Here is a 26,855-nt window from a genome sequence, read left to right on the forward strand (position 1 = left end):
GCACAGCGAGTAAATGTATATAGATTATATTAGTAGTAGTTTAAGTGTTCTATTTTAGGGAAGTCTATATTTTCCACCCCCCAAGGAATGTGTCCCCCATTCCCAGGTCACTGCTTTAACTCTGAAATGAGAAGCCCCCCCCCCCCCTCCCCCAACCCCTCAGTTGTTTCCTATGGGGCCAACCAATGACTCTTGCTGGCTTGCTTGCATTCTTCCTTTCAGTTTCGTTTCAGAGAAGATTGAGAGCGAGAGAACGAAACTCGGAAGAGGCGAGGGCGGGGCAGAGGCCGGCTCTCTCTCGCAGGGCGGGGTAGGGGCGCCCATAACCGGCCCGAAGGGGCCCAAAGCCCGTCGAGGATGCTGACCCGCATCTATAAGGAACTCTGCGCCTCGGGCGGCTCCTTAAGCGAGGACGACCTGAACCGCCGCCTTGGCCTTGGCAGCAGACCCGGCCTCTTGGCCCAGCTCCTCCGGGACGCCTCCAAGTTCACGCTGGTGACCCGGGAGGAGCCTCCTTCCTCGGCGGCGTCGGGTGGGGAGTCCCGGACGGTCGTGGCCACCACCGGCGCCCGGCTCTGCGCCCAGCACGGCAGCGGGAAGTGCCCGGGAGACTGCCGGCAGCTCCACCTTTGCCGCTTCTTCGTCTACGGAGCCTGCCGACACGAAGGCACCAGGTCAGGAGGCATCGTCCCCTTTGGGAGCTTCTCTCTCTCCCTTTTTCATGCTGTTTTCTCTTGTTTCCAATTGAATCCATCTGTATCATTGTCTTTTCCTTAAAGTATCTCCTCAATGGAAGCCAGTCCGTTTTATTCCCCTTGTTTTGGTCGTGGGTCAAGAACAGTAGAGAGTATACGCCCTTATTTTAAATATCCATGCCTCCAAAGTCGGGATCTCTTTGTCCTTCCATCTATCGGCTGTTAGGAATTCAAGAGAGATATTGACAAGCTGGAATGTGTCCGGAGGAGGGCGACTAAAATGTTCAAGGGTCTGGAGAACAAGCCCTATGAGGAGCGCCTTAAGGAGCTGGGCATGTTTAGCTTGAAGAAGAGAAGGCTGAGAGGAGATATGATAGCCATGTATAAATATGTGAGAGGAAGCCACAGGGAGGAGGGAGCAAGCTTGTTTTCTGCTTCCTTGGAGAGTAGGACGCGGAACAATGGCTTCAAACTACAAGAGAGGAGATTCCATCTGAACATGAGGAAGAACTTCCTGACTGTGAGAGCCGTTCAGCAGTGGAACTCTCTGCCCCGGAGTGTGGTGGAGGCTCCTTCTTTGGAAGCTTTTAAACAAGGGCTGGATGGCCATCTGTCAGGGGTGATTTGAATGCAATATTCCTGCTTTTGGCAGGGGGTTGGACTGGATGGCCCATGAGGTCTCTTCCAACTCTTTGATTCTATGATTCTATGAATTGTGGGAGTTGAAGTCCAAAACGCCTGGAGGGCCCAAGTTTGCCCATAGCTGCTCTAGAGCCCTTGGACACCACTTGGCTCTATCATAAAAACATGGGAAAAAGTTTATTAAACTCCAGCAACTTTGGGCCGTTGTAGAACATGTTCTAGAAGCATTCTTTCCTGATGTTTCGCCTGCATCTGTGGCAGGCATCCTCAGAGGCACAGTGGGTTAAACCCTTGTGCCAGCAGGACTGAAGACCAAAAGGTCACAGGTTCGAATCTGGGGAGAGCTCGGATGAGCTCCCTCTATCAGCTCCAGATTCTCATGCGGTGACACAAGAGAAGCCTCCCACAAGGATGATAAAACATCAAAACGTCCAGGTGTCCCCTGGCAACGTCCTTGCAGGAGGCCCTTTCTCTCACACCAGAAGCGACTTGCAGTTTCTCAAGTTGATCCTGATTTGACCAAATTCTGGTTGTGAGGTCTGTTGGAAACTAGGTGTGGATATTTCAATTGGGCACCTTGATTAGCATTTAATGGCCCGTCAGTGTCAAGGTCTGGCTTCTTTCCTCAAACAGACACAATTTATTTCTCCCACCCTGGATATTCCACGGTAATAGTATGGTAGCTGGGTCCGGAAGCTCCGAGCATTACGGAGATGCCAAGAGTGCTGTTTGCGCAAGAGAGACTTAGTTAATGTAAGTCAGGCCAGAGACAGATAATATAGAAGGAATGTAAGAGTTCTTTAATGGTGAAACCCTAACCCTTCCACTAACCATATACCGTAAGCCTAAGCCTAACTGCTTACCAAACCCATAACCCTAAACCTTACCCTAACTCTTACCCCAACCCTGACACTAACCCAAACCCAACCCTAAACCTTATTTATTTATTTATTTACTATATTTGTATACCGCTCTTCTCAGCCCTCAGGATGACTCAAGAGCAGTTAACAAAGCAAATACAATACTTAAACATGATAAAACAGTTAAAAACAAGTTAAAAGAATAACATTATAACAATCAATGAACATCATAACAAACCTTGCCCTAACCTTGACCCTAAGCGTCCCCTCCTTTCTATCTTTCCTTCGCTTTCCCTGCTCTCACTCCGCCCCCTCTCTTCCCTTATTCACAGCCACCTTTGCGGCATCTCCGTTACTCTCAGAGCTTCCAGACCCAGCTATCATACTATCACCTGAGAAGGTCCCCAGGCCAGGAGGCACCCACTTTGGGAACTTGCACACTGGGGAGCAGCCATGGGCAAACTTGGGCCCTCCAGGTGTTTTGGTCTTCAACGCCCACAATTCCTAACAGCCGGTAGGCTGGTTTAACCCATTGCACCATTGGGGGCTCTGAGTATAACAGTTTCTGGAGTACAACAACTACTTTCAAAATAAGTACCGCACAATAAAACAGGAAATAACACTTTCAAACCAGGAACAGGAAATGGTTCACATTTTATTACACAGTGGTGGTGTTGTTGTTGTTTAGGTGGCTGCAAAGGATCTGGAATTTTACTAATCTTCCCTTTGTTGATTTATACTACACTGTATTTCCATTCCAATGTAATGTGTAGGAAGGAAATGGCTTGCTGTAATATTGTGTTTCTCCTGCTTTGTGTTTGCTGATGATGCAGGACGACTTTTTCTTTTTGTTGCTGTTTCACATTCTCTTGTAAGCTTACCACAAATTCATTCTTGCCTGCCTTTGTGGCCTTCTCTTCCCATTTGATGATCTAGGAAATCCAAATTATGCATTAAAAACAATTTGTAAACAAATTGGAGCAAGCATGGGCAAACTTGGGCCCTCCAGGTGTTTTGGACTTTAACTCCCACCATTCCTAACAGCCTACCGGCTGTTAGGAATGGTGGGAGTTGAAGTCCAAAACACCTGGAGGGCCCAAGTTTGCTCATGCTTGCACTAGAGTGTCTGGCTTTATTCTCTTTTATTCTCTGGTTTAGATTGTTGAGTCTGTGTCAAGTTACCTAGGAGTAAGCTACATTACACTCATAAGTGATTTACTTTTCCCAAAGTGCCTACCTTCCTTGAAGCTGTGTTTTTAATTTCCCCTCTCCCCAACTTCCAGGAAACAGTGCAAGTTCATCCATGACTTTTATTCACCCCATAACTTCGCAGTCCTAAAAGAGCATGAGCTGGAAAAGTTAAGCTCTGATGAGTTACGTCAGCTGCTGCTCCAGAATGATCCTTCCCTGTTGCCTGAGGTGAGGCCTACCATCGCCTTGATTGATGCTTCTTTTTAATGAATCTCTGGACAAAAGGGTGACTGTAAAAATCCGGTTGTGGTTTTTGTGTCCCTTGAGCACTTCTTTTATAGCTGAGAACTTGAGAGACGTCTACTCTTTTTAATTTCACTTTTGTAACTGGTTTTAACTTAAATGGGTTGTGGTAGGTTTTTCACGCTGTATGGCCATATTCTAGAAGCATGCTCTCCTGATGTTTTGCCTGTATCTGTGGCAAGCATCTTCAGAGGTTTTGAGGTTTGTTAGAAACTAGGAAAGTTGGGTTTATATATCTGTGGAAGGTCCAGGGTGGGAGAAAGAACTCTTGTCTGTTGGAGCTAGGTGTGAATGTTTCAGTTGGCCACCTTGATTAGCATTTAATGGCCTGACAGTTTTTTTAAGTGTGGCTTGTTACTGCCTGGGGGAATCCTTTGTTGAGAGGTGATTAAATGTTCCTGGCTGTTTCTTGTCTGGCGTTCCCCTGTGTTTGAGTTTTGTTTTTTATTTACTGTTATAATTTTAGAGTTTTTTTTTTAGTACTGGTAGCCAGATTTTATTTGTTTTCATGGTTTCTTCCTTTCTGTTGAAATTGTCCACACGCACAGCATATTATTTGAGAACACAGAAATGCTGGACCACTCTAACAACTACCATGTCAGGTTACACAGAGAAGCCATTGAAATCCACAAGCATGTGGACACAGATGCTGGCAAAATGTCAGGAGAGAATGCTTCTAGAACATGGCAATACAGCACAAAAAACTACAATGACTCAGGGATTCTAGCCATGAAAGCATTCAACAATATATTTAACTGAAATGTTTGCATCCCAAAGTATTAGTCTACGAGTCCCTTTCAAACTAAAACACAGAAAAGAAATGGGTGATGAAAAACAGGCTGGGTGTTGTAGGTTTTTTCGGGCTATATGGCCATGGTCTAGAGGCATTCTCTCCTGACGTTTCGCCTGCATCTATGGCAAGCATCCTCAGAGGTAGTGAGGTCTGTTGGAACTAGGCAAAAGGGTTTATATATCTGTAGAGTGACCAGGGTGAGACAAAACAGGCTGTCTGAAAAGTTGAATTTAGACTTCATTGTACTTCTAGATCAAACATGGGCAAACTTGGGCCCTCCGGGTGTTTTGAACCAACTCCCACAATTCCTAACAATTTACCGCCTGTTAGGAATTGTGGGAGTTGAAGTCCAAAACACCTGGAGGACACAATTTTGCCTATGCCTGTTCTAGGTGGTGCATTGAAATCAGTGGGACGTAATTTATATACATTTTGAATTTCCCTGCTCTTAGTAGAACTAAGCCTGGATCCATGAGGCATGAGTTGAAAGATTGGAACGTGTGGCTTGTTTGGTACAAGGAATGTAGAGAGATAAAGAAAGGGTCATTATAGGTCGTCTATACCTTTTATGTTTGGATGCCCTGAGTCCCTCCAGGGAGATAGGGTGGAATATAAACAAAGCTATTATTATTATGTTGTCGAAGGCTTTCATGGCCAGAATCACTGGGACTAACACTTTGGGATGCAAACATTTCAATATCAAGGCAGAAAATCCCACAATATCTGCTTTGAGCAGGGTTATTTGAGTCCACACTCAATGTGGGATCTTCTGCCTTGATATTCTGGGTTATAGGGCTGTGCGGAAGAGCGCTGGGTTCCTGTGATTTTTCTGTGCTGTATGGACATGTTCCAGAAGCATTCTCTCCTGACGTTTTGCCCACATCAATCAAATCATTTATTTCGGTCATTGACCAGCACAGGAAATAGTCACATTTTCATACAAACTTGGTATGTTTGGTACATTACATTTATGGCAAGCATCCTCAGAGGTTGAGGAGTCTCTTGGAAACAAGGCAAGTGAGGTTTATATGTCTGGAATGTCCAGGGTAGAAGAAAGGACTCTTGTCTGCTTGAGGCAAATGTGAATGTCGCAAATGGCCACTTTGATTAACACAGGCCAAAAGGGATCATCTCACATCTGCAGGAGTCTACCGTATAGCATGCAGCGGTGGAGAAGTCTACATAGGGAACGCCAAATGCAGCATTGCCCAAACCTGAATCAAGGAACATTCAGCCAGAGAAGTCAGCCATAGCAGAGCATCTGATGAACCAATCTGGACACAGAATATTATTTGTAAACACACCAATCCTGGACCACCCTAACAGCTGCCACGTCAGACTACACAGAGAAGTCATTGAAATCCACAAACGTGAATAATTTCAACAGAAAATGGGAAATCATGAAAATGAACAAAATCTGGCTACCAGTAAAATCAGGACAGTAAATAAAAAGAAACACTCAAAAAGCAGAGAAATTCCAGACAAGAATTGATCAGGGGCAACTAATACCTTCCAACAAAGGATTCCCCCAGGCAACCAGGCCATTAAATGCTAATCAAGGTGGCTATTTGCAACATTCACACTTTCCTCAAGCAAAGAAAAGTCCTTTCTTCCACCCTGAATATTCCTCAGATAAATAAACCTCACTTGCCTAGTTTCCAACAGACCACTCAACCACTGAGGGTGCCTGCCATAGATGTGGGTGAAACGTCAGGGGAGAATGCTTCTGGAACATGGCCATGCAACCTGGAAAACTCACAGCAACCAATAATAATAATAATAATAATAATAATAATAATAATAATAATTTATAAAAGTGCTTCAAAAATGTAATGAAGCTGGGTTTCTAATGTATTTGTGCACCTCTTTTCTTGAGAAACGTAGATATGCCAATTGTTCAAACCTTAACCCTACAGCCCAATGGTTAAGGAAGTTACCAGCTCACATGCCTCTGTTAGGGAAGGGAAGAACATTAGTCTGCCATAGTTTATTTGCTTGGTCAGGCATGATTATTGCTTGATGTAGTTTCCAGAATTTGGTACTATTTAAGCACCTTAGCTCAGCTCTTTATGGTGTTTTTGAAATGTTGGATTTGTGCTCCTCTGTACATTAATGGAAGACGGTAGGAAAGTTCATGGAACTCTTACCCCATCCCCATTTCACTGCCGCTGAATCACAGTGGTGTGATTATTGCAAAACCTTGTTAGCAATTAAATTCACTCTCAGGGGAATGTTGGAAATGTCTTTAATGCTAGGTTACTTCTATACAGCAATGTTTTGAATGAAGAAAACAGAGGCAAGTTATCAGTTCAATAACCTGCAAAAGCCCAACCCCTTCAACTTCCAAATGTTTCTTCCAGTGTGAGCCAGTTCCTCTTATCAGGTTCTTTCCCACACAGAGTTCCAGATGTTTTCCCTTTGTTTTCATTTCTCAACCTTGGCTGCGAACTCATGGTATGAAGGTGTCCTGTTGCCTTAAACACACCAGATACAGAGTCCATGATGTGGCCTAAATGCAGTTTTTGTTAGTCTCAGCCAGAGAAGATCCATTGAACAAATGTTGACTTGCTGAGTCAGTGTTTATATAAGCTTGATTGATTTAAAGGATCTATTCTGCTTGGAATGAACAATTAGACTTTGCTTAATGATCATTACATTGATAGTTTTATGCGTTTTGTTTTGCTGCTAGTGTGACTGGGAAACATAGCTTTCTATTTGTATTACCGGATTGCATGAAAAAAAATCTGTTGAGAATGAGATTTAGTGTTTTAAATAGATTGTCTAAAACAGTGTTTCTCTAACTGTGTTCCTCCAGGTGTTTTGGACTTCATCTCTCAGAAATCCCACCTAGTTTACCAGCTCTTAGGAATTGTGGGAGTGAAGTTCAAAACATCTGGAGGAGCACAGTTTGAGAAACTGGTTTAAAGAGTTTGATATACCAAGTTATAAGCACAATTCAAATTGCTGGCTTTAGCCAGGTTTTCAACCTGTGGGTCCCCAGGTGTTTTGGCCTTCAATTCCCAGAAATCCTAACAGCTGGTAAACTGGCTGGGATTTCTGGGAATTGTAGGCCAAAACACCTGGGGATACACAGGTCGAGAACTACTGCCCTAAACGGTTCCTGCCCAGCTTACCTGTCCAAATGCATCTCCCCCTATGACCCACCTCGGATATTGAGATCGTCTGGGGAGGCCCTGCTCTCGGTCCCGCTTCCTTTGCTGGCATGACTGGTGAGGAAGAGCCACAGGGCCTTCTTAGTGGTGCCCCCTTGGTTGTGGAACTCCTTCCCCAATGATATTAGATTAGCCCCCTTCCTCCTGGCTCTGGGATCAAGCCTTCGGAAAATAATTGTAATGCAATAGATGGATTCAGAATATGTGCAATGATTAATGGAATGACCTCGGATTATGATTGTGGATGGTGTGGTTTTAATAGTGAATGTAATGTTTTTAAATGTTTTCATGTGTATTAATTTTAATTTTAATGTTTATTTTAATTGTGTGTTGTTTTTAAGGCACTGAATAGTTGCTTATGTATAAAGCCACCTTGAGTCCCCTTCGGGGTTGAGAAGGACAGGGTAAAATATGGTAAATAATAAATAAATAAATAAATAAATCAGTCAAGTAATGAAAAATAGCTAACATACCATACATAGAAGTTAATAAGCATTTTGCATTTTTTGTAATAAAGGAACAGAAGGAGCCCATTCAGTTTATCGACACAATTAAATTACTCAATTCTTCCAAAAACTTCAAGGGGATATAAAAAGCTTCCTTGTTTCACTTTATTCTCAAATGACCCTGTGAGGGAGGCCAGGCTGACCTTTCATATAACGTTAGATATTCAAGTTTTGTGCCACAGCACTTAAAATCTGCTGCGCGATGACCATTTCCAAAAGTTAACAATTTAACTACATAAACGGGCTGGCAGAACGTTGGATAAGCGAAAATGTTGCATAGTAAGGAGGAATTAAGGAAAAGCCTATTAAACATCAAATTACGTTATGATTTTACAAATTAAGCACCAAAACATCATGTTTTACAACAAATCGACAGAAAAAGCAGTTCAATACACAATAACGTTATGTAGCAATTAGTGAATTTATGAATTTAGCACCAAAACATCGCAATGTATTGAAACAGCTCTGGATTCGGGTGGGAGACAGACTGCGTTGGGTAATACAGAACGTTGGATGAGTGAAGGTTGGATAAGCGAGACTCTACTGTATCAGCTAATTGAAATGTAAATCTGTTCTTCCCACCCCAGTCCCCTAGACTTGTGCCCTAAATGCTCCTACCCCTCCATCGACCTCCCTCCCTCTCCATCCCCTTCTAATCCCTTCTCTAAATATTTTTTGTGCTTTAGCCTTCAACATACCTCTGTTTTCTAGCCTTTTAGATTTTAATGTACAACGATTTTATGCTTATGTTGGCCTGTGACAGTAATAAAGATTTTTGATTTTTGAATATTCAAGTAGAACAATGTTCCTTGATACCGTTATATCCTTGCTTGTTTCATCAGATTAAGTAGACAGGAAACTCATTTTGACATGTGCAAGACAACAAGGAAACGAAACTCAGAAGACTACTTCCTTATAGGACTCATTCTTAATTGTTAGCACAGCGGAAATCATAGCAGTGATGTGTACAACTTTGTCAATGAGAAAATAATATCTCTGATCTAAGACACAGAAATGAACCTGTTTTAGCTTTTTTTCATGCTGTTCTTTAAACTTTTCTCTTGCAGATGCCTATATTAGTAGGTTACAATACTATACTCCCATATGTGAAACTTTGGGGAATTTATTGTAGAAAAAGCATACCATAGAGTTGCACTGGGGAACCTAGGTTGTGCTTAGAAATTATACCTCTCTAAGCATTGCCAGACCCTCCAGTATGTGTTCAACCTCCAGTGGAAATATACTGTAGAATTGACTGGAGAACATAGAAATGCCTGGAAAGGATATGTATTGTCAGACATGGGTAAAAGAAACTCTGGGTCTGGATATCATGGACATTAGGATTGTATTGTTTTTTCTATTTGATTCAAAGTGTCTATGCGCCTGTCTTTTTCTGTTCCCAGATATGTGCATATTATAATAAAGGGGATGGTCCCTATGGATCTTGTAATTTTAAGAAGATCTGTGTCAAACTCCATATATGTCAGTACTACCTCTATGGAGATTGCAGATTCGGAAGCAACTGCAGGCGGTCACATGATGTTTTCAATCCAGACTGTTATGAGAAGCTGGAAAAGTGGGGAATGACCCGAGCTCTAATTGGTCGAATTCCCATGATCTACAGAAATGCATATGACATCAAAAATAGCACACCATCGCCTTGCAAAGGTAAAAATACTTCACCTTTTTTTGAAAATGTTATAGGATTGCACTCTTCATGGAAAGCTTTCTAACATTGTAGCAACAACCCTGCATGTTCTACTTATTCTTAAGTTCTTGGTTGAAAAGGGATCTATAGGCAAATTTGTTTACAGTTTCGGAACACCTGCCTTAGAAATTAGACGATGGGGCCTTTTGACCATCTAGTAACATGACTATGCAATCAGGACCATGTGCACTTTCTTTTATTAGTGTTCCCTCACTTACTGTGGGTGTTACGTTCCAGGACCACTTAATCATGAGAAAAGTGAAAATCCGCGCAGTAGGGCCGCTATATTTATTTTAATATTTATCCATTTATATATATATTTAAATATTTTACATAAATATTTATTGAAAAACTGCAAAACAACGAGTCTGTGAAAAGTGAACTGCGAAGTAGCGAGGGACTACTGCGCTCCCATTTCTCCATTACTCCCATTTTCTTAAACACTTGAATTAGAATTTTTTTGAGACACCTTCAAAAATAAATTGCTATCAGGTAAGGGATGGTAAGATCCTAAATACCCTAAAGAGACCAGATCCCCTTGGATCTTGGAAGCTGAGCTGGATCAGCCCTGGTTACTATTTTGATGGGGGGCTACCAACAACTTCAGACCTATATGTCAGACCTAGGAGGTAGCAAAACTTCCTGAGTGCTCCTTGCTTTAGAAAACTCACTGAACTTCATGAGGTTGCCATAAGTTAATAGGAGACTTGAAAGGCAAAAGGGTAATACTATTTTGTGTTTGTATTGTTGAAGGCTTTCATGACCAGAATCGTTGGGTTATTGTAGGTTTTTCGGGCTGTATGGCCATGTTCTAGAAGTATTCCCTCCTGATGTCTTGCCTGCATCTATGGGAGGCATCCTCAGAGGTTGTGAGGTCACACCTTCCATTAGATGCAGGTGAAACATTGGGAGAGAATGGTTCTAGAACATGGCCATACAGCCCGAAAAACCTACAACAACCCATTTCTGTGTTTGTTTGGAGCTTCCAGGAAATTTGAATCCCTGCTCTTCAAAGTCTGTCAACCTTAAGAAATGGGGCTACAAAGTGGAATCCACGACATGCGAGTGTGGAGAAGAGCAAATCACTAACCATCTACTACAATGCAACCTGAGCCCTGCCACATGGACAATGGAGGACCTTCTTATAGCAACACCAGAGGCACTCTAAGTGGCCAGCTACTGGTCAAAGAACATTTAATAGAATTCCAAGTTTGCAAACTTTGTGGTTCTTTTTATTAAAAAAATACAGTTGTTTGGTTTGCTCCTTACATGATAAATAAATAAAGTCTTGAGAGGGTTGTACACAGTCTCTTCTTAGCACTGTGTTCGTCCCTTAGGGGCCCTTCCACGCAGTCATATAACCCAGAATATCAAGGCAGAAAAATCTCACAATAGCTGCTTTGAACTGGGTTATCAGAGTCCACACTGCTATATATTCCAGTTCAAAGCAGATAATGTGGGATTTTATTCAGCTGTGTGGAAGGGGGCTTAATCATGAGAAAGAGAATGGAATAAGTAAACTAAAGCCAAAACATATTGCAACTGTTTACATATTGTTGTGAGCAACCAAGTGATGTTTACTTATCACTGTGAGCAGCCGGGTGATGTATCAGCAGTGACAGGGTTGATTGTTACTTCTGCAAGGTTGGCTGACATTGCTTCTGAGAGAGTTTAGGATGGTATCTTACGCGCCCAGGTTTTCACCATGACAACTTCTTTTGGTCTGCCCCCTGCAAAAAGTACTCTTAATATTTCAGTCTGCAATCCATAGATGTTGCTTTCCCCATTTCTACTAGAAATGTGTGCATGAATTACAGCAGCTCATTTAACAGTACATTACATGGACAGTTTGTGATGGATTATCTATTGCACAGTGTGGATTCCAAAAATAGCAATGTCAGGAGCAGTATTTAAAGTCTGGAGTAGAAGTAAAAGCGTTCTGTTAAAATTTAGACATCTAAATACAAGAAAAATACTAAGTTGGCTCTTGGTATCTGCTGATATCCAGGACCCCTGTGGGTACCAAAATCCATGGATCTTCAAGTTGAATGATACATATTGGCATTTTGAGATAGAAAAAGGCAACCTTAAGGTTTGCTTTTTGATTTGTTCTTAAAAATATTTTCAAGCAGGAGGGGTTAAATACTTGGGTGCTGAATCCATGGATTTGGAGGATTAATTTTGCATCTGTTCCTAAAAAGGTTTCCCTTGTCGTTGGAGTTGTGAAATTGAGAAGTTTTAATTATCCATACCTATACCATTTTGGATCTGTTTTATACTGTCTCTTTTTCTGTCTTGCCTTGAATATACAAAATTACACATTTCATGTTTCTTCTTCAGAAAGAAGAGAGAGCAGTTCACAGGCTCCATCAACCACAAATAGCGTTGATGAATCAGATATGATTTGCTTATATTACATTAGGAAAAGTTGTAGCTTTCAAGGTAGGTCAATGAGAAAAATCTTTCATGTTATTTTTTCTGGTTAAAATCATTTTTGCTATATATCTGCCCATTGGAGTCCTATGACAAAAAAAATAATATCACCAGCACCTCACTAGAAATACCGTCTTTCCACTTGCCTTTTATCATGTACTTTTTTCTGTTAGGGTCATCCTGGTAGGTGAAATGTGGTTTAACATAAATGTGCTTTTTACAATCCAGATAAATGTATTCGAGTTCATTTCCACTTGCCATATAGATGGCAAACTTTGGATGGAGCCCACTGGAAAGATCTGCCCAACATGGAGAAGATTGAGCAAGACTACTGTGACCCATTTCATGAAAGGTATCCATGTGTTAATAGATTTGGTTTGACTTAACATAATATTGTACTTACACAGGTCCTTGCAGAAGATACTTGTTGATTTAAATATTTTATCAAAATTTTAGCTGGTGGGTTACTCTTTTGCTACTATACTTTATGGTTTAGCTGCTTTTGCGATACACAGGGCTTTGATCAAACTGGCATGAAATGTTGAAAATTGGATCATGCACGAAATGGAAGACTAAGCTCATCCCTTGTTAGATCCTTTTTTTAGTTCCTTTCATATCCCTCATTTCTTTCCCATCAACAACAAAAAAGGAGAGAGATCTAGTACTCTATACTAAGTAATTCCGGTTTAGGAGCATCAGAGACTGTAACATAGACTGGTGTTATGAAGATTTGCTGGTGGACACTCTGGAAATGGAGTGCAGTTTTCCTGCCTACTCCAGTGAGTAGGAGGAACAATCCACACATCCTTTCACTGTTGGAAATGAAACTCACAAATATAACACAAAAATTACTTTTGTTAGCCAACTCTTTTTATGCAGAAAACATTAGCTTGCTGGTTTTGCCGCACAGTACTGCTGTAAAACACTTGTTACAATAACATTTGGAGCAGAATAAATGCTATTGTTGATTTGCAGAAAGTAGCAATATTGGTATTATTAGACCTTAAAAACACCTTTGTAGGCTTTTGTAACACTTCCAGGTGAAGGTTAAAACTTTTTTTAAAAAAATAAACCTGTTACAGAATGGTCTATAACGTCGCTGGGATTGACTCCAAGATTCTAGTCGTTGATTTCTCCAATATGATGTGTAACAGTGCCAAACTTAGACGCCTCTCTACAGCATCCTCTGTGACTAAAGCCCCACACTATATTCTCACAACTGATTGGATCTGGTATTGGAAAGATGAGTGTGACGTCTGGAATGAATATGGAGTACAGGTAAGTAATACTGGAACAAATCAGTATGGAATTTAAAAAGTCCTTTAGTACATAATTGTAGTGTAAGTCCCTCTCTGTAAATTAGAGTGAGGATAAAAATATGGTTAACATTTCAAATTCACAAGAGGTGCATAAGTTACTAACATTTTCTTGCACAGTTCTCCCTGAAATGAATCAAGAGATATATAAAAGCTCAACCATGGGACTATGGTTATTTATGACAGTGGTTTTAGGTAATGGTAAAAGTTTTCCCCTGACATTAAGTCCAGTTGTGTCTGATTCTGAGAGTTGGTGCTCATCTCCATTTCTAAGCCGAAGAGCTGGCATTGTTTGTAGACACCTCCAGGGTCATGTGGCTGGCGTGACTGCATGGAGCACCATTACCTTCCCGCTGGTGCCATACCTATTGATGTACTCACATTTGCCAACTGCTAGGTTGGCAGAAGCTCATGCCACTTCCCAGACTTGAACCGGTGATCTTTTGGTCAGCAAGCTCAGCAGCTCAGCGGTTTAACCCACTGCGCCACCGGGGCCCCCTGACAGTGATTTTAGTAGTGATTATAACATTATATGTTTCAATGTGTATTTTAACTCCAATTTTAAATTTTAACTTAAATGTATTAAATTGTCTGCTGTCTAAAGGCATCAAATAGTTGCCATATGTAAATTCACCTTGAGTCCCCATTGGGGTCGAGAAAGGCAAGATATAAATAGAGTAAATAAATAATCATGACAGTTTGTGTCTTGCGATATTACTGTTTTTCAAACAAGCAAATAAAATACTCAACTATATGCAAATAAAATGCAAAAACTAGAGTCATTGAATCATTTGGTTTTACCTATATATTGACTCACCATTCAACAATAGAGACAATGAGAGTACTCTAGTTGGGTGCAGTAGAATCCCAGCCACCAAAATGCTAAGAGAAGCTTTAGGAGATTTGCTGTAATCAGTGAATCTTTCTTTTTTCTTTTTTTTACCATCCTAGGATGCATCACATCTTTAGATCCAGTTTCTCTGGCAAAGTTCTTTTTTTTTTAAAAAAAATGGACCATCATTTATTTTTGTGACTCTTGATTGCAGGATCTCGACCATGCTGCTGCGACACTGACCAGTTTTGACTTGGAGAAGGCCTATCAGTCTGAAGCATCACCAACACTCAAGTTCTCAGCTGGGAAACATACGTATGAGCTTGATTTCAGAGGTGTGTCCTTGGTATTCTTAAATCAAATGAGGTGGACCAGAAGAATGCTGGCTGTAAACCCATATTGCAGTCTTATACTGAGCAGTACCTTTCAGAGCTAGGAAACCGCGAGTTACAAGAAACATGACATCACTTATAGTTAGTTATTTTTCTGTACAGCAAGAACTAAAATGTTCTCATTTTAAAATGTTCCTCTCTTCCTACAACAGGTAATGTTTTATTTCTCATTATTGAGTAGAAATGTTGCTACCCATCTTTCCCAATGAAGAGTGCCTATAAGCCTGGATTTAAGATGGCTTTAAGCAGCACAAAACTTGGTTCCCTGCAAAGCTGCTTAAAAGAAACTACCAGAAACCCCACCCTTTCTATGCAGCAGTGCTGCTAATCCATTGTCTAGTTTCTTCCCAAGAAGGAAGGAAAGGGGCTATGGTCATATAGTGTGGCGTAATGTAAAAATAAACCATGTGTAGTTCACACTTGATCAACCCACACCCTGCCTTGCCAGAGAAAGAAAATATTCCATGCAGATGAACAATAAATAACAAGTAGTTTACTCTTTGTAGTGCAAAACAACATATGCACAATGTGATCAGTTATATCAACTCACATAATGCCCTTTTATGAGTGGTCTTTCTTTGTCCATATAGATAAACTCCTTCAGTAGCTCATGAAGCATGAGCGCATGCCAAACTCTAACTCTTTCTGCTTCTCTCTCTCTCTATGCTGCTCCAAGCACCTGCATAGCTGAAGCCTGAACAAAAATTTACCAGTATCCAAAAGCCCCAGACTCAGCCTGCTCCCCGGGCATAGCCTGATCAATCAGCTTCATGCATCTTATTTTGCAGTTGACACACACTCACTAATTCCTTACATGCTCCAACATACAGCACTTGTTATATAACGGAGAGTGCTAGCATGGTGTAGCACTGGATTAGGACACTGGGAGGCCAAGATTAGGGTCCCTCTCAGCCATAGCAAACTACTAGGTGACCTTGGCCAAGACACAGACTCTCATGCTCAGAGGACAATAGAGGCAAATGTCCTCTGAATGAAACTTACCAAGAAGAAACCTGTGCAACAACATATACAATAAATTGCACAGTACTATGCATTAGAAGCACACATGGAAGGCAAAAAATGTCTCATTTTATTTATTTATTTGCTTCATTTATACCCTGCCTTTCTCACCCCATGGGGGACTCAAGGCAGCTTACAGCTCTGGCAAAATTTATATGATGGTCTTCATTAGATGCCATGTATACATGAAACGCAAAACAGAAATATTGCTAAATTGTGGAAGAACCATCAGATCAGAATGATCGATCGATAGAGAAAATCAAAGGCCATTGTTACCTGCATGCAAATCATTTGACATCCTGGCAACTAAAAAATCCTAATTCAGACACCTACAGATTGTGTGTTTTGTGGCTTAAGGAATACATATAATTTTCTGTATTTTTAAAGAAGTCCCACCCAGTGAGTATTTCAGTGATTCCATAAGGGTAAATAACCATTTGTTGGGAAGACTATTTCTTACTGCTGATTCAAACCTATAGTTACCATTGTTCCTAACTAACTGATTAATGTACATTTATATAGCTCCAATGAACATGCAGTCTCTGACACAAATTAACTCAATCTGCTTACCTGGCACAGCTGTGAATGTTTCAATGCTCATTTTTAGTGAATTTGATTTATATGCATGCTATTTCTTGTCTACACTTACGTTTATAATCTGTTGGCAGTTACATCTCCCTCCTCTTTCTCCCTCCCCCTTCCCTCTCTTATACATATAGATGCATACAAAAAGTTTTTTTATTCTTAATCATTGCTAGAATGTAACATGTTTGGTATTCATTTACCATACACACACTTTATACAATAACATAGGAAAAAAACATGCTGAGACATTTTAAATCAATGTTGGAATCTACACTTAGCTAAGTTCACAAAATGAGAACTTTTACATTGGATTAGTGATCTGGATATTTAGGTAGTTTATTTGATATGGCTGTAAAGGGAGTTCAGATGGAGTATGTTTTTGGATCAGAAGGAGGACACCTTGTTTACAAGTCAAATGGGCTGGTTTTTTTGTTCCATTCTCTTTTTGTCTGAAGTGCACAGCTTCACGCCATGGATGGAATTAATTGGAGACTGGAGTTGAGCTAGTTCAGAAGAAAGGACGTGATCTCTCTAGAAATTAAGCTCTGCTTCTTATATACTCTTTAAAGTAATTATTATTTTAATGTGAAAAACACCTTACAAATATGAAGGATACACTCACACACATACATACAGCAGAGTTTCACTTATCCAACCTTTGTTCATCCAACGTTCTATATTATCTAACGCAGTCCAGGGTGGGAGAAAGAACGAATCCTTGTCTGTTTTGGTTCTAAATTCATTAATATAGTAATTACTACATAACGTTACTGTGTATTGAACTGCTTTTTCTGTTGATTTGTTATAAAACATAATATATGGATGCTTAATTTGTAAAATTATAACATAATCATAATATAATTTGATGTTTAATAAGCTTTTCCTTAATCTTCCTTATTATCCAACTTTTTTGCTTATCCAATGTTCTGCCGGCCCGTTTATGTTGGATAAGTGTGTGTGTGTGTGTGTAAACTTTATTTCTGGTTCTTGGTTTTTCCCCCAGTTATGAAACAGAAAAATCTGCGTTATCTTACGGAACGAAGTATTCGTAGGCGACCAAAGTTCATATCTTCAAAAGAAGTAGAAGAGAAGAAAAAAACTGGGTTAGTTTGTGTGTATATGTGTAAATGGGTGGGAAATGTCTGGCTTTCCAAATGATGTGAACTGTAGCTCCTAATATTCCTCACCATTGGCAACACAGACCAGAATTGCAAGAGGTTGCAGTCCAACAATACCTGAAGGGTCACTATTTTATTTATATGCAGTTTTTTCTCTTTATTCAAGATCCAAAGCAAGACTTGCCCACCTACTTAATTCACCCGCCAACTCACTCACTTGCCCATACATTCACTCACTCGCCTGTCCAATCACTTGGGTGCCCATCCATCCGAGTAGTGCATGGACAAATGAGTGAAGCAAGCAGGTGGGTCTTTGGGTGGATTGGCGAGTCAATGGGTGAGTAATTGAAGGGAGCAGGTGGGTCTTTAGGTGGGCAAGCAGGTGGGTGAGTAGATGGATAGGTTTCTGAGTGAGTGGGTGGGCAAATGAGTGATTGAGCAGATGGATGTTTATAGTGAGGAGGCTGTCTATTGGTAGATTATGATATGAAGAATTTGAAAATGCCAAAACTTGGACCCCCCAAAATGAGGGTGCAACTATTAAGTGATGAAATACTGTACTTTCAAAAGACAGTCCCACATGAATGTGTTACAGTAGTACAACAATGCTACAATCAAGGTGTGTGTTGTTACATAGGCCAAATCTGACATTTGAGAGAACTAGCACATTTGTTCCTGGCCACTATTGGAAAGTGGACATCCAGGCACAAACCAGAGTCCAAGAATATGCCCAAGCTGTTTAAGCATGCAAAAAGTATGACCATGAGCTAGCAGAATACTTCCTCATAGCAATAATTAAAGATAATTTGCTGAGATTCGACCTGTTTGAATTTTATATTGGTATTCTTCAATTATATTAATTTTGCCTGCTAATCAGTTGGTGAAGTCTTCCTCCTTGATATCGGTTATCAAAGCGAAGGTTTATTACCTATCTGATTTCTTTTATTCACTAAGTGGAGCTGCAAAGTTGAAAGGAGGCACAGCATTAATTCCAGCACACTGGGATCAATCAGCCTTGCCGGAATTGGGATATACGGTAGGAAGCTTTGATATGATTATTTTTAAATGGTCAGGTTGTATTTGTAGTTTCTTTTTCATGTGTATGTGTGTCTTGATTTTTCCCCATATACTGTACATGGTGACTTAGTGTTCCTAATGTGAAAGGTTGGATTGCATCCATGTATGCAAATATTTAATTCTTGCCTCTGCAGATTCAGGTTTTGAGCTCCAGAATGATTCAGTTGTCCTAATTTTTGTAGTTTAGTTGTTTATTTACAGTATTTATATACTGCTTTTCTCACCCCTGGGGGGGACTTTATTCTAACTGCCACATTTCTATAAAGGTGGAGTTCTAAGAAAATGATCCGAATCAAAATAGACAATAATCGACACTGGCCACTGAATGACAACATGTAAATGTAAAATGGCAACACTGATAATATGTTTACACTTTTAGAGTAGAACCAATGTTTTGTCTGATTTTTTTAAAATAAGGTCAGACCTTTTATCTAATCTTCATTATTTATTGTTGTCTGTTTAATATTCATGCTGTATACCTTGGTTAAAAAGAAAGGCTGGTGTTTTCTTGGTGTTTTGGTGAATTGTGGTTCAATACACAAGAAAAGCTCATTAATTTAATGACTCGACTGTAGTTGAAACATACAGAATTTAGGCCAAGGTATTGAGGCAATATGATGTGTTCATGTCTTTTCCTTTTCAAGAAAATCTTCTGGAAAATTGGGACTATGATGCAAAACACAGATCTAAGTTTTCCTCCCCAGTATAGTAGCATTTCAGCTCTGTGTCATTATGTCCAATAGGTACCAAAGGAAACCCTCTGACCTCCTTTTCTTGATAATAGAGAAATTGATTACCACATTTAAAATACTGTTTGTTGATCTGAGCATTTTTCTGCCCATTTTTGAAATGTATTTTTATGCTAGTGCATTTTTTGCAGCTGGTTACCCTTCCATCATCCTCCAATGAATATAGAAAGGTTCAAGTCAACTTTCAGCGCACAATGTCCAAAGCAACAATTGTGAAGATTGAGAGAATCCAGAACCGGGCTCTTTGGGAAGTATATCAGTGGTATGTTCAAAAATGTTCTGCTGTTTTCATGTGACTATATTGTCTGCAAAACTGGAGTTCATTCCCCCACCCTCCCAAATTTAGATGAACTGGGTTGCTGTGAGTTTTCTGGGCTGTATGGCCATATTCCAAAAGCATTCTCTCCTGATGTTTTGCCCACATCTATGGCAGGCATCCCCAGAGATTGTGAGGTCTGTGGAATGGCAAGTGAGATTTATATATCTGTGGAATGTCCAGGTTGGGAGAAAGAACTCTTGTCTGCTTGAGGCATGTTGCAATTGGACACCTTGATTAGCATTTAACGGCCTTGAAGCTTCAATGCCTGCTTCAAGCAGACAAAAGTTCTTTCTCCCACCCTGGACATTCCATACATAAACCTCACAAAACTAGTTTCCAACAGACCCCCCAACCTCTGAAGATGCCTGCCATAAATGTGGGCAATTTGTCAGAAGGAAATGCTTCTGGAACATGGCCAGACAGCCCAGAAAACTTACAGCAACCCAGTGATTCTGGCCATGAAAGCCTTTGACAACACCCAGATGAATTGTTGTCTAGCAGAAGTCTTTGGCCTTCTGTCAAAGATGATGACTTGAACAGATTTACACTCCTGTTGTTTCCTCAGTTTTAGATCTTTAGAAAATATTGTGGTATAAAAATACAAGACAAGATGTCAAGCGATGCATAGCCAGATCTCTCACATTGTTTAATTACAAAGTAATTGGGTAGACAAGATTTCTTAACTATCCTCCTTCCCCACAGCTGCTCCTTCTCTATGTGGAAATATATATGCACACATCTAAAATTTATTTTAACTTGATTAACTTCATTAGTATGTTTTTATTTAATACTAGTTGATTTGCTGTTGGCATTCAAGTATGCAGGTGGTTGGTTTTGAATATAATCAAAAGTTTCAGCTAATCCAACATGGCTTTTGAAATTCCCCCTGCTGTTTTCCCCTACTGTGGCATGTTTGTACATGTGCTTTTTTTTCCTGTCCCAGAGTTCCAGATGTGAAATGTATTCTTATTTTCATTTCTTCAGGAATAGCTGAGAGAGGGCAAGGATTTCAGGAAGCAAAACTGAAAGTAGCATTATGCTGCATCTAACCTGAAGGATAAGAGCAGTGTTTCTCAACCTTCTTAATGCGGCAACCCCTTAATACAGTTCCTCATGTTGTGATGACCCGCAATCATAAAATGATTTTTGTTGCTACTTCATAACTATAATATTGCTACTTTTCTGAATCGTAATATAAATATGTGATATGCAGGATGTATTTTCATTCACTGGTCCAAATTTGGCACAAATACTTGATACACCCGAATTTGAATACTGGTGTCGTTTGGGAAGGGGGGGGGGTTGATTTTGTCATTTGTGAGTTGTAGTTGCTGGGATTTATAGTTAACCTACAATCAAAGAGCATTCTGAACTCCACCAATGATGGAATTGAACCAAACTTGGCACACAGAACTCCCATGACCCACAGAAATTACTGGAAGGGTTTGGTGGTCATTGGCCTTGAGTTTGGAGCTGTAGTTCACCTACATCCAAAGAGCACTGTGGACTCAAACAATGATGGGTCTGGACCAAACTTCGCACAAATACTCAATATGCCCAAATGTGAACACTTGTGGAGTTAAATTTACAAATAGTAATAATTAATAGAAATACACTACATGCATGGATAGCAGGAGTGAAGAATATACAAAAGGAAAAATTGGTTGACAAATTAATCGCGTGTGCACAAATTGTTTTAGTGAGGGGTTGGAAAGACAAAACAAAATGGACGCTGATTAATTAGTATAACTATATCGTTAATATGTTAAATGTGGAAATAATGTGGAAATAACAAATTGCAAATGGAATAATATAGATAAAATTGAAAAGGTTACAATAACCTCTGACACACCCTTGCGACCACCCAGGGTCCTGACCCCCCAGGGTGAGAAACTGTGTAAGAGAGTTCTCTCATTTTTGCTCAGCATTTGAAGCCAGATTTGATAATCTCTGTATAAACTGCTGTCTAATTGTCCTAGAAGTCAATATCATTCATTGGTAGCAACCGTATCTTGCTTGGGCTATGTCTCAAGTTTGCTAGCAGCAAGAAGAAAAATGCTACAAAAATACTCATTTCTTTCTTTAAGAATTAAATTAGTGAAGACCTGCATCCCTAGTTCATTGTGCAAACTATTTTTATGTGTTACTTAAAAGCACACAAGCTAATTTGCAGATCAGACTCCATACCTCTAGCTAATATACAAAAAATCCCAAAGAAAATTAAAATAAATTCAAGATGGCAAAGTAGATTAAAAGAGCTGGCTTTAAAATTTAAAGGAGTTTATAGCTGAAACCTAAAATTAGTAAAAGGTACAAAAGAAATTATAAAGAGCCAATAAGAACATAACTTAAGAGGAATAGCAAGTAGAATGTAACATTGGAGTAAGAAAAATAGTGAACTATTCCGAATAATCTAAAATCTGAGCAGAAAAATTAAAAGTTTATATTATCCTGTTATAAAATACAGATGAGACTGCCTTAGGGACATATGAGACCTTAAAGTTGAACCTATCACCCAGTTTTCTTGGCAAGATTTGTCCAGAGAGGGTTTTCACTTGCCTTTATCAGAGGCTGAGAGGGAATGGCTTGCCCAAGTGTGTTTTCATGGACATGCAGGGATTTGAATCCAGATCTGTAGTCCAACACTGAAACCACTATGCTACACTATTTCTAACTGTGTTTACATAACTTCTAGGGGAAGTAGTTCCAAGAAAGCAAGAACCATTCAAAGAATACAACTATCTTTCCCTTCATTGGTAGTGTCTGGAGTATGGTTTCAGAAAAAGATCTTAAGAATCAGGGTCAAGACTCAGACCGCAGCTGAAATTTGTTTTTGCCTTAGAGAACACTGAACACCTATAATCTCATTCCTAGGCAAAAGGAACAAATGAAAAAGGCAAACGGTGGAAAGGATGTGGATGAAAGGCAGTTGTTTCATGGGACAAATGGGAGCCATGTCGATGCAATCTGCCAGCAGAACTTTGACTGGAGGATCTGTGGCGTTCACGGAACAGCATATGGCAAAGGTAATTCTGGTAACTTATACTTTTTGTCAGATAGCCAGTGTAACCAGATATGCCTCCCCCAGACATTGGTGTGGTTTCTTGCTTCTGTTCTATTTCATAGACCCTGGATTGAGTTCCCCCCAAAATGATTAGACAGATTGCACTACTCCTTGTAGTTTAATTTCCTTAGGAATCAGTCAGAAATGCACTAAGTCATCAAGTAGACACAGCATTAAGGAAGCTGTTGTAGTTGAACTGTCCAAGGAATAACAAAGGTTGGCAGAAGCTAGGGCTGACAGTGGAAGCTCACGCCGCTCCCCGGAATCGAACCTGTGACCTTTCAATCAACAAGCTCAGCAGCTCAGCCCTTTTTTCTTATTTTAAATGAGCACAGGTCAGCTGTTATGCTGGGCTCCCTATTGGGAACCCAGTTCGCCCTGCCACAATCCACTCTACCGTCGGGCACCTCATCTGGATCGCTGAGACACCACCCTTGAGGGGAAAATGTCTCTTGAACCATCTGTTCAGCACCCTCTGGGTTATGCAGTCCTTTTTAGCCTCAGTCCACCAAAAAGTGGGGAGCTACACACTCTACCCGATCACAAACAGACTGACAGCTCTCAAAGTGTCCAGCCATTCTCCATCACACCACAGTCCCCTAAATTTGTTTTTGATATAATTCATAGTTTAATTCCATTTTAATGTTGACCTTTTGTATGTGCACGTCAGCCACCTTGACTCCTAGTTTTGGGGGGAAATTGCAATAATAATTAAGAATAAGAAATTATGCATGAAATCGCAAAATGCAGTTTTGGAGACAAGGTAGAGGATTTTAAAAGAGAGTGTTAGCAGATGTAATTCTGTAGACTTGATAATTTCATTTTTGCTAGCTTTTTATGACTTGCAGCTTCTACTGTATCTATCTTCTAATGTTAAGTTGCAATAAGTAGCCTTATTCTTTTTCTTCTGTGCTTCTTTGCAGGAAGTTACTTTGCAAGGGATGCTTCATATTCTGACAGATACAGCGATTCTACCAATAAAATCATGTTTTTGGCCAGAGTTTTGGTGGGAGAGTTTGCCATGGGCATGTCGTCTTATCTTCGCCCTCCTCCAAAAGAGGACCAGAGCACTGGATTCTATAACAGTTGTGTGAATGATCTCAGGAATCCATCCATCTTTGTCATTTTTGAGAAGCACCAGATTTACCCTGAATATGTAATCCGATACAGAAATTAGATCAGTCTTGGTTACCAAGTACATACTGTTGCTTATCTTTCTCAGCCTTATGAGATACTTTCTGGAAGACTAGATAAGGAAGAATCTGTTTATGTTAGGGCTGCAATAGTTCACAGATTGATTTAAAAAATATTTTGATTCATATGTACTCTGTTGAATTGGGCAGAATGCAGATATTTTTAAAACTACCCTTGTTTTTAAATCAAAGAATTTACCAAATCTGTGGGTACTATAATACCTTCTTAGAAGAAGCGTAGTTCTTTTCTCACAGGAGTAGATGACTTTACTGAGATGCTACCTGCTGTGATAATACTCCTGTCATCTTGAAGTCTAAGTGAACACTGTTTTCTTCACAATTGCTGTATTCAGAAGTTGCTGTATTTAATTGATTGTGGCAACATTGTTGATCAATTTGCCTTTGAAAAGCCCCCACGTGCATTTCATAAATTTCCAATATGTTGAGATGGCTTTGCTGTAAATTCTTTCAGGTTGGTTCTTATAAAAAAACAAATAAAAACTCTGAGACATAGAAGACCACAGGTGCAATATTATCCTGTGGTTTAACCTGAAAGTTGAATATTGAAGCCTGGTATGAGGGGTGTATATGAGGGCCAAATTTTAATTTCATTCCTAAGAGAGGTGTACACAGTCTTTAGGGAATTGCTGCTTTCGTTTAGCTCAGTGGTTCTCAACCTGTGAGTCCCCAGGTGTTTTGACCTACAACTCCAGAAATCCCAGGTAGTTTACCAGCTGTTAGGATTCTAGGAGTTGAAGGCCAAAATACCTGGGGACCCACAGGTAGAGAACCACTGTTTCAGTGCTTTTATGGTTTTCTGACCAATAATTTAACTTCTGACTGTTCTAGTTCCTTCCTTGGTGGCACAAAATCTCTAAAGCTCATTTGTTCCTTTTTTTATTTTTTTTATTATAATTTTTATTTCAAAAAAATAATACACCAGCCATATATGTTGCAAAAATATACACCTACACAAACAAACGCCCATACACAAACAGCCCTCCAAGCAGTTACCCCTCCACCCACCCCAGTGCTACCCACCACCTTGACTTCCGTCACTAATCCACGCAGGATTTATGCACAACTTATTTAACCCTCTATACTAATACAATAAATTCCTCTTGTTTTTATTTCTTTAGCTCTCCCGTCAAGTATGCTAAGGCCAGCTTCCAGTTTCTTTCAAATATTTCATTATTTTCATATTTCAAATTGCTAGAAATCTTAGCCATCTGTGCATAATCCCACAGTTTATCCTTCCAATCTTTGATGCTTAATGTTTTCTCCCCTTTCCAATCTTTGGCAATTGTAATGCATGCAGCCGCAAAGCTGTACAAACAAATTTCTCTCTCTGGCTGTTCTAAGCTATCTCTGAATATCCCTAATAGGCACATCCCTGGGTTCTTTTTTACTTTGTTGTAAATCATTTTATTTGTTTCCTTTATTATTCTTTTCCAATAGATCTGCACCAGTTCACACGACCACCATACGTGAAAGAAAGTCCCTTTCTTTCTTTTGCACCTCCAACAGGAACCTGTTTGTGAGTTGTCCATTTTGGCTAGGAGGGCTGGGGTTATGTAGCATCTGTAGAACATTTTATATACGTTATCTCTAATTGAAGCTGCCACCGTAAATTTAAATCCATTGTTCCACAGGTTTTCCCAGATGTCAAAATCTATGCTTCTCCCTAAATCATAAGCTCATTTGTTCTTTATGGGTTTACCTCAATGCCTTCAGGCGTTATTAACAGGGTATATGTTAATATTTTGGATTTAGGAAGTCAAATCCATGCTGGAAACACTTAAAACCTTCAGTATCTGTGTACATATACTCTGGCAATAAAAGTGTATTGCTCTGTCTTGGATAAGTGTTACACAGTCATGTCTTGATGGGTGTAAAGTTGGATCCCTGGGTGACGTTTATAACTAAAAGCTTTTGAGAAGTCTACTTGATCCAATAGCTTGCCATCATTAAGAATGGTATTTTAAAATGTTTACCTGATGATGCAGTAAGTGTCTTTTCACTTGGTCCTGTACTGTACTCAAACGTTTCTGTGGACTTCTGTAACCAAAACTCTCGCTAGCTATTGCTGTAAACTCTTTTAGAGTTGTCAAACTACTTTGCTGGTCTAGTTGATCTATTTCTCATAATGTATCTTGCTTTCCAACTAAATACAAATTAAAACCTAGACATTACAAAGCTTTCATAATTTTTGTGTATCTAGTTGACTATCGATGGAAAGAACTGTTTTCATGTATTGATGAGGCCTAAATATCAAATCAGGTTGGCTAAAAATAGATACTGAATTTTTGTGAATTTATAAGAGTGCATGCCAAAGGAAGCATCCCACACCCAGCAAAGTACAGAAAATGAAGCATGGCATTTGAGCAGCAGCAACCTTGAATACACGTTCTTTGATGTCACAGTCACATTGTGCTTCGCTTAGGTCAGAATAGATTGCTATTCTATGATGTAATGGTAAATTGTGATCATTGGTTATTTAAAAAGGTCTAGGAACCACATTGCCTTTAAAATTAACTTCAATTTCATAAGTGTAATTTGTGTGTGGAACAGACAGAAAAAAAAGCTTTACAATAGTAATCAAAATAGCAAACTATTTGTTCTGTAAGAAAAACATGGTTTTAGTCAACCATAAAATACAGTTTTCCCAGTTACTTGAAAAACAACAGCTTTCAGTTGACACTAAATAAAAATGCTTAAAGATGATACTACATCATAACAAATATTTATAGCAATGGCTTTGTGGTTTCTGGCAATTATTGTGAATTCTGTAAGGTAGCATCATATCCATTTTGATGAGCAAACCGCAGCCAAATAGTCCAAACATTTTTGCTGCTTCTGACATTTTATGTGAAAATAACGTGGCAA

General features: G+C 39.8%; 1 protein-coding gene across 1 annotated transcript; it reads left to right on the forward strand.

Moving 5' to 3' along the window:
* The first annotated feature begins 230 nt into the window (after nucleotides 1-230).
* Nucleotides 231-26,167, forward strand: LOC132775841 (protein mono-ADP-ribosyltransferase PARP12-like). The gene is made up of 12 exons (XM_060776863.2): nucleotides 231-674; nucleotides 3,481-3,616; nucleotides 9,567-9,831; nucleotides 12,212-12,313; nucleotides 12,533-12,656; nucleotides 13,387-13,582; nucleotides 14,667-14,787; nucleotides 17,453-17,552; nucleotides 18,522-18,603; nucleotides 19,525-19,655; nucleotides 22,587-22,738; nucleotides 23,700-26,167. The coding sequence occupies exons 1-12, from the start codon at nucleotides 358-360 to the stop codon at nucleotides 23,951-23,953; spliced, it is 1,980 nt and encodes a 659-aa protein (XP_060632846.2). The 5' UTR covers nucleotides 231-357; the 3' UTR covers nucleotides 23,954-26,167.
* Nucleotides 26,168-26,855: the final 688 nt, after the last annotated feature.

Source organism: Anolis sagrei, chromosome 5 (genome assembly GCF_037176765.1).
Source record: "Anolis sagrei isolate rAnoSag1 chromosome 5, rAnoSag1.mat, whole genome shotgun sequence".
Lineage (NCBI taxonomy): Eukaryota > Metazoa > Chordata > Lepidosauria > Squamata > Dactyloidae > Anolis > Anolis sagrei.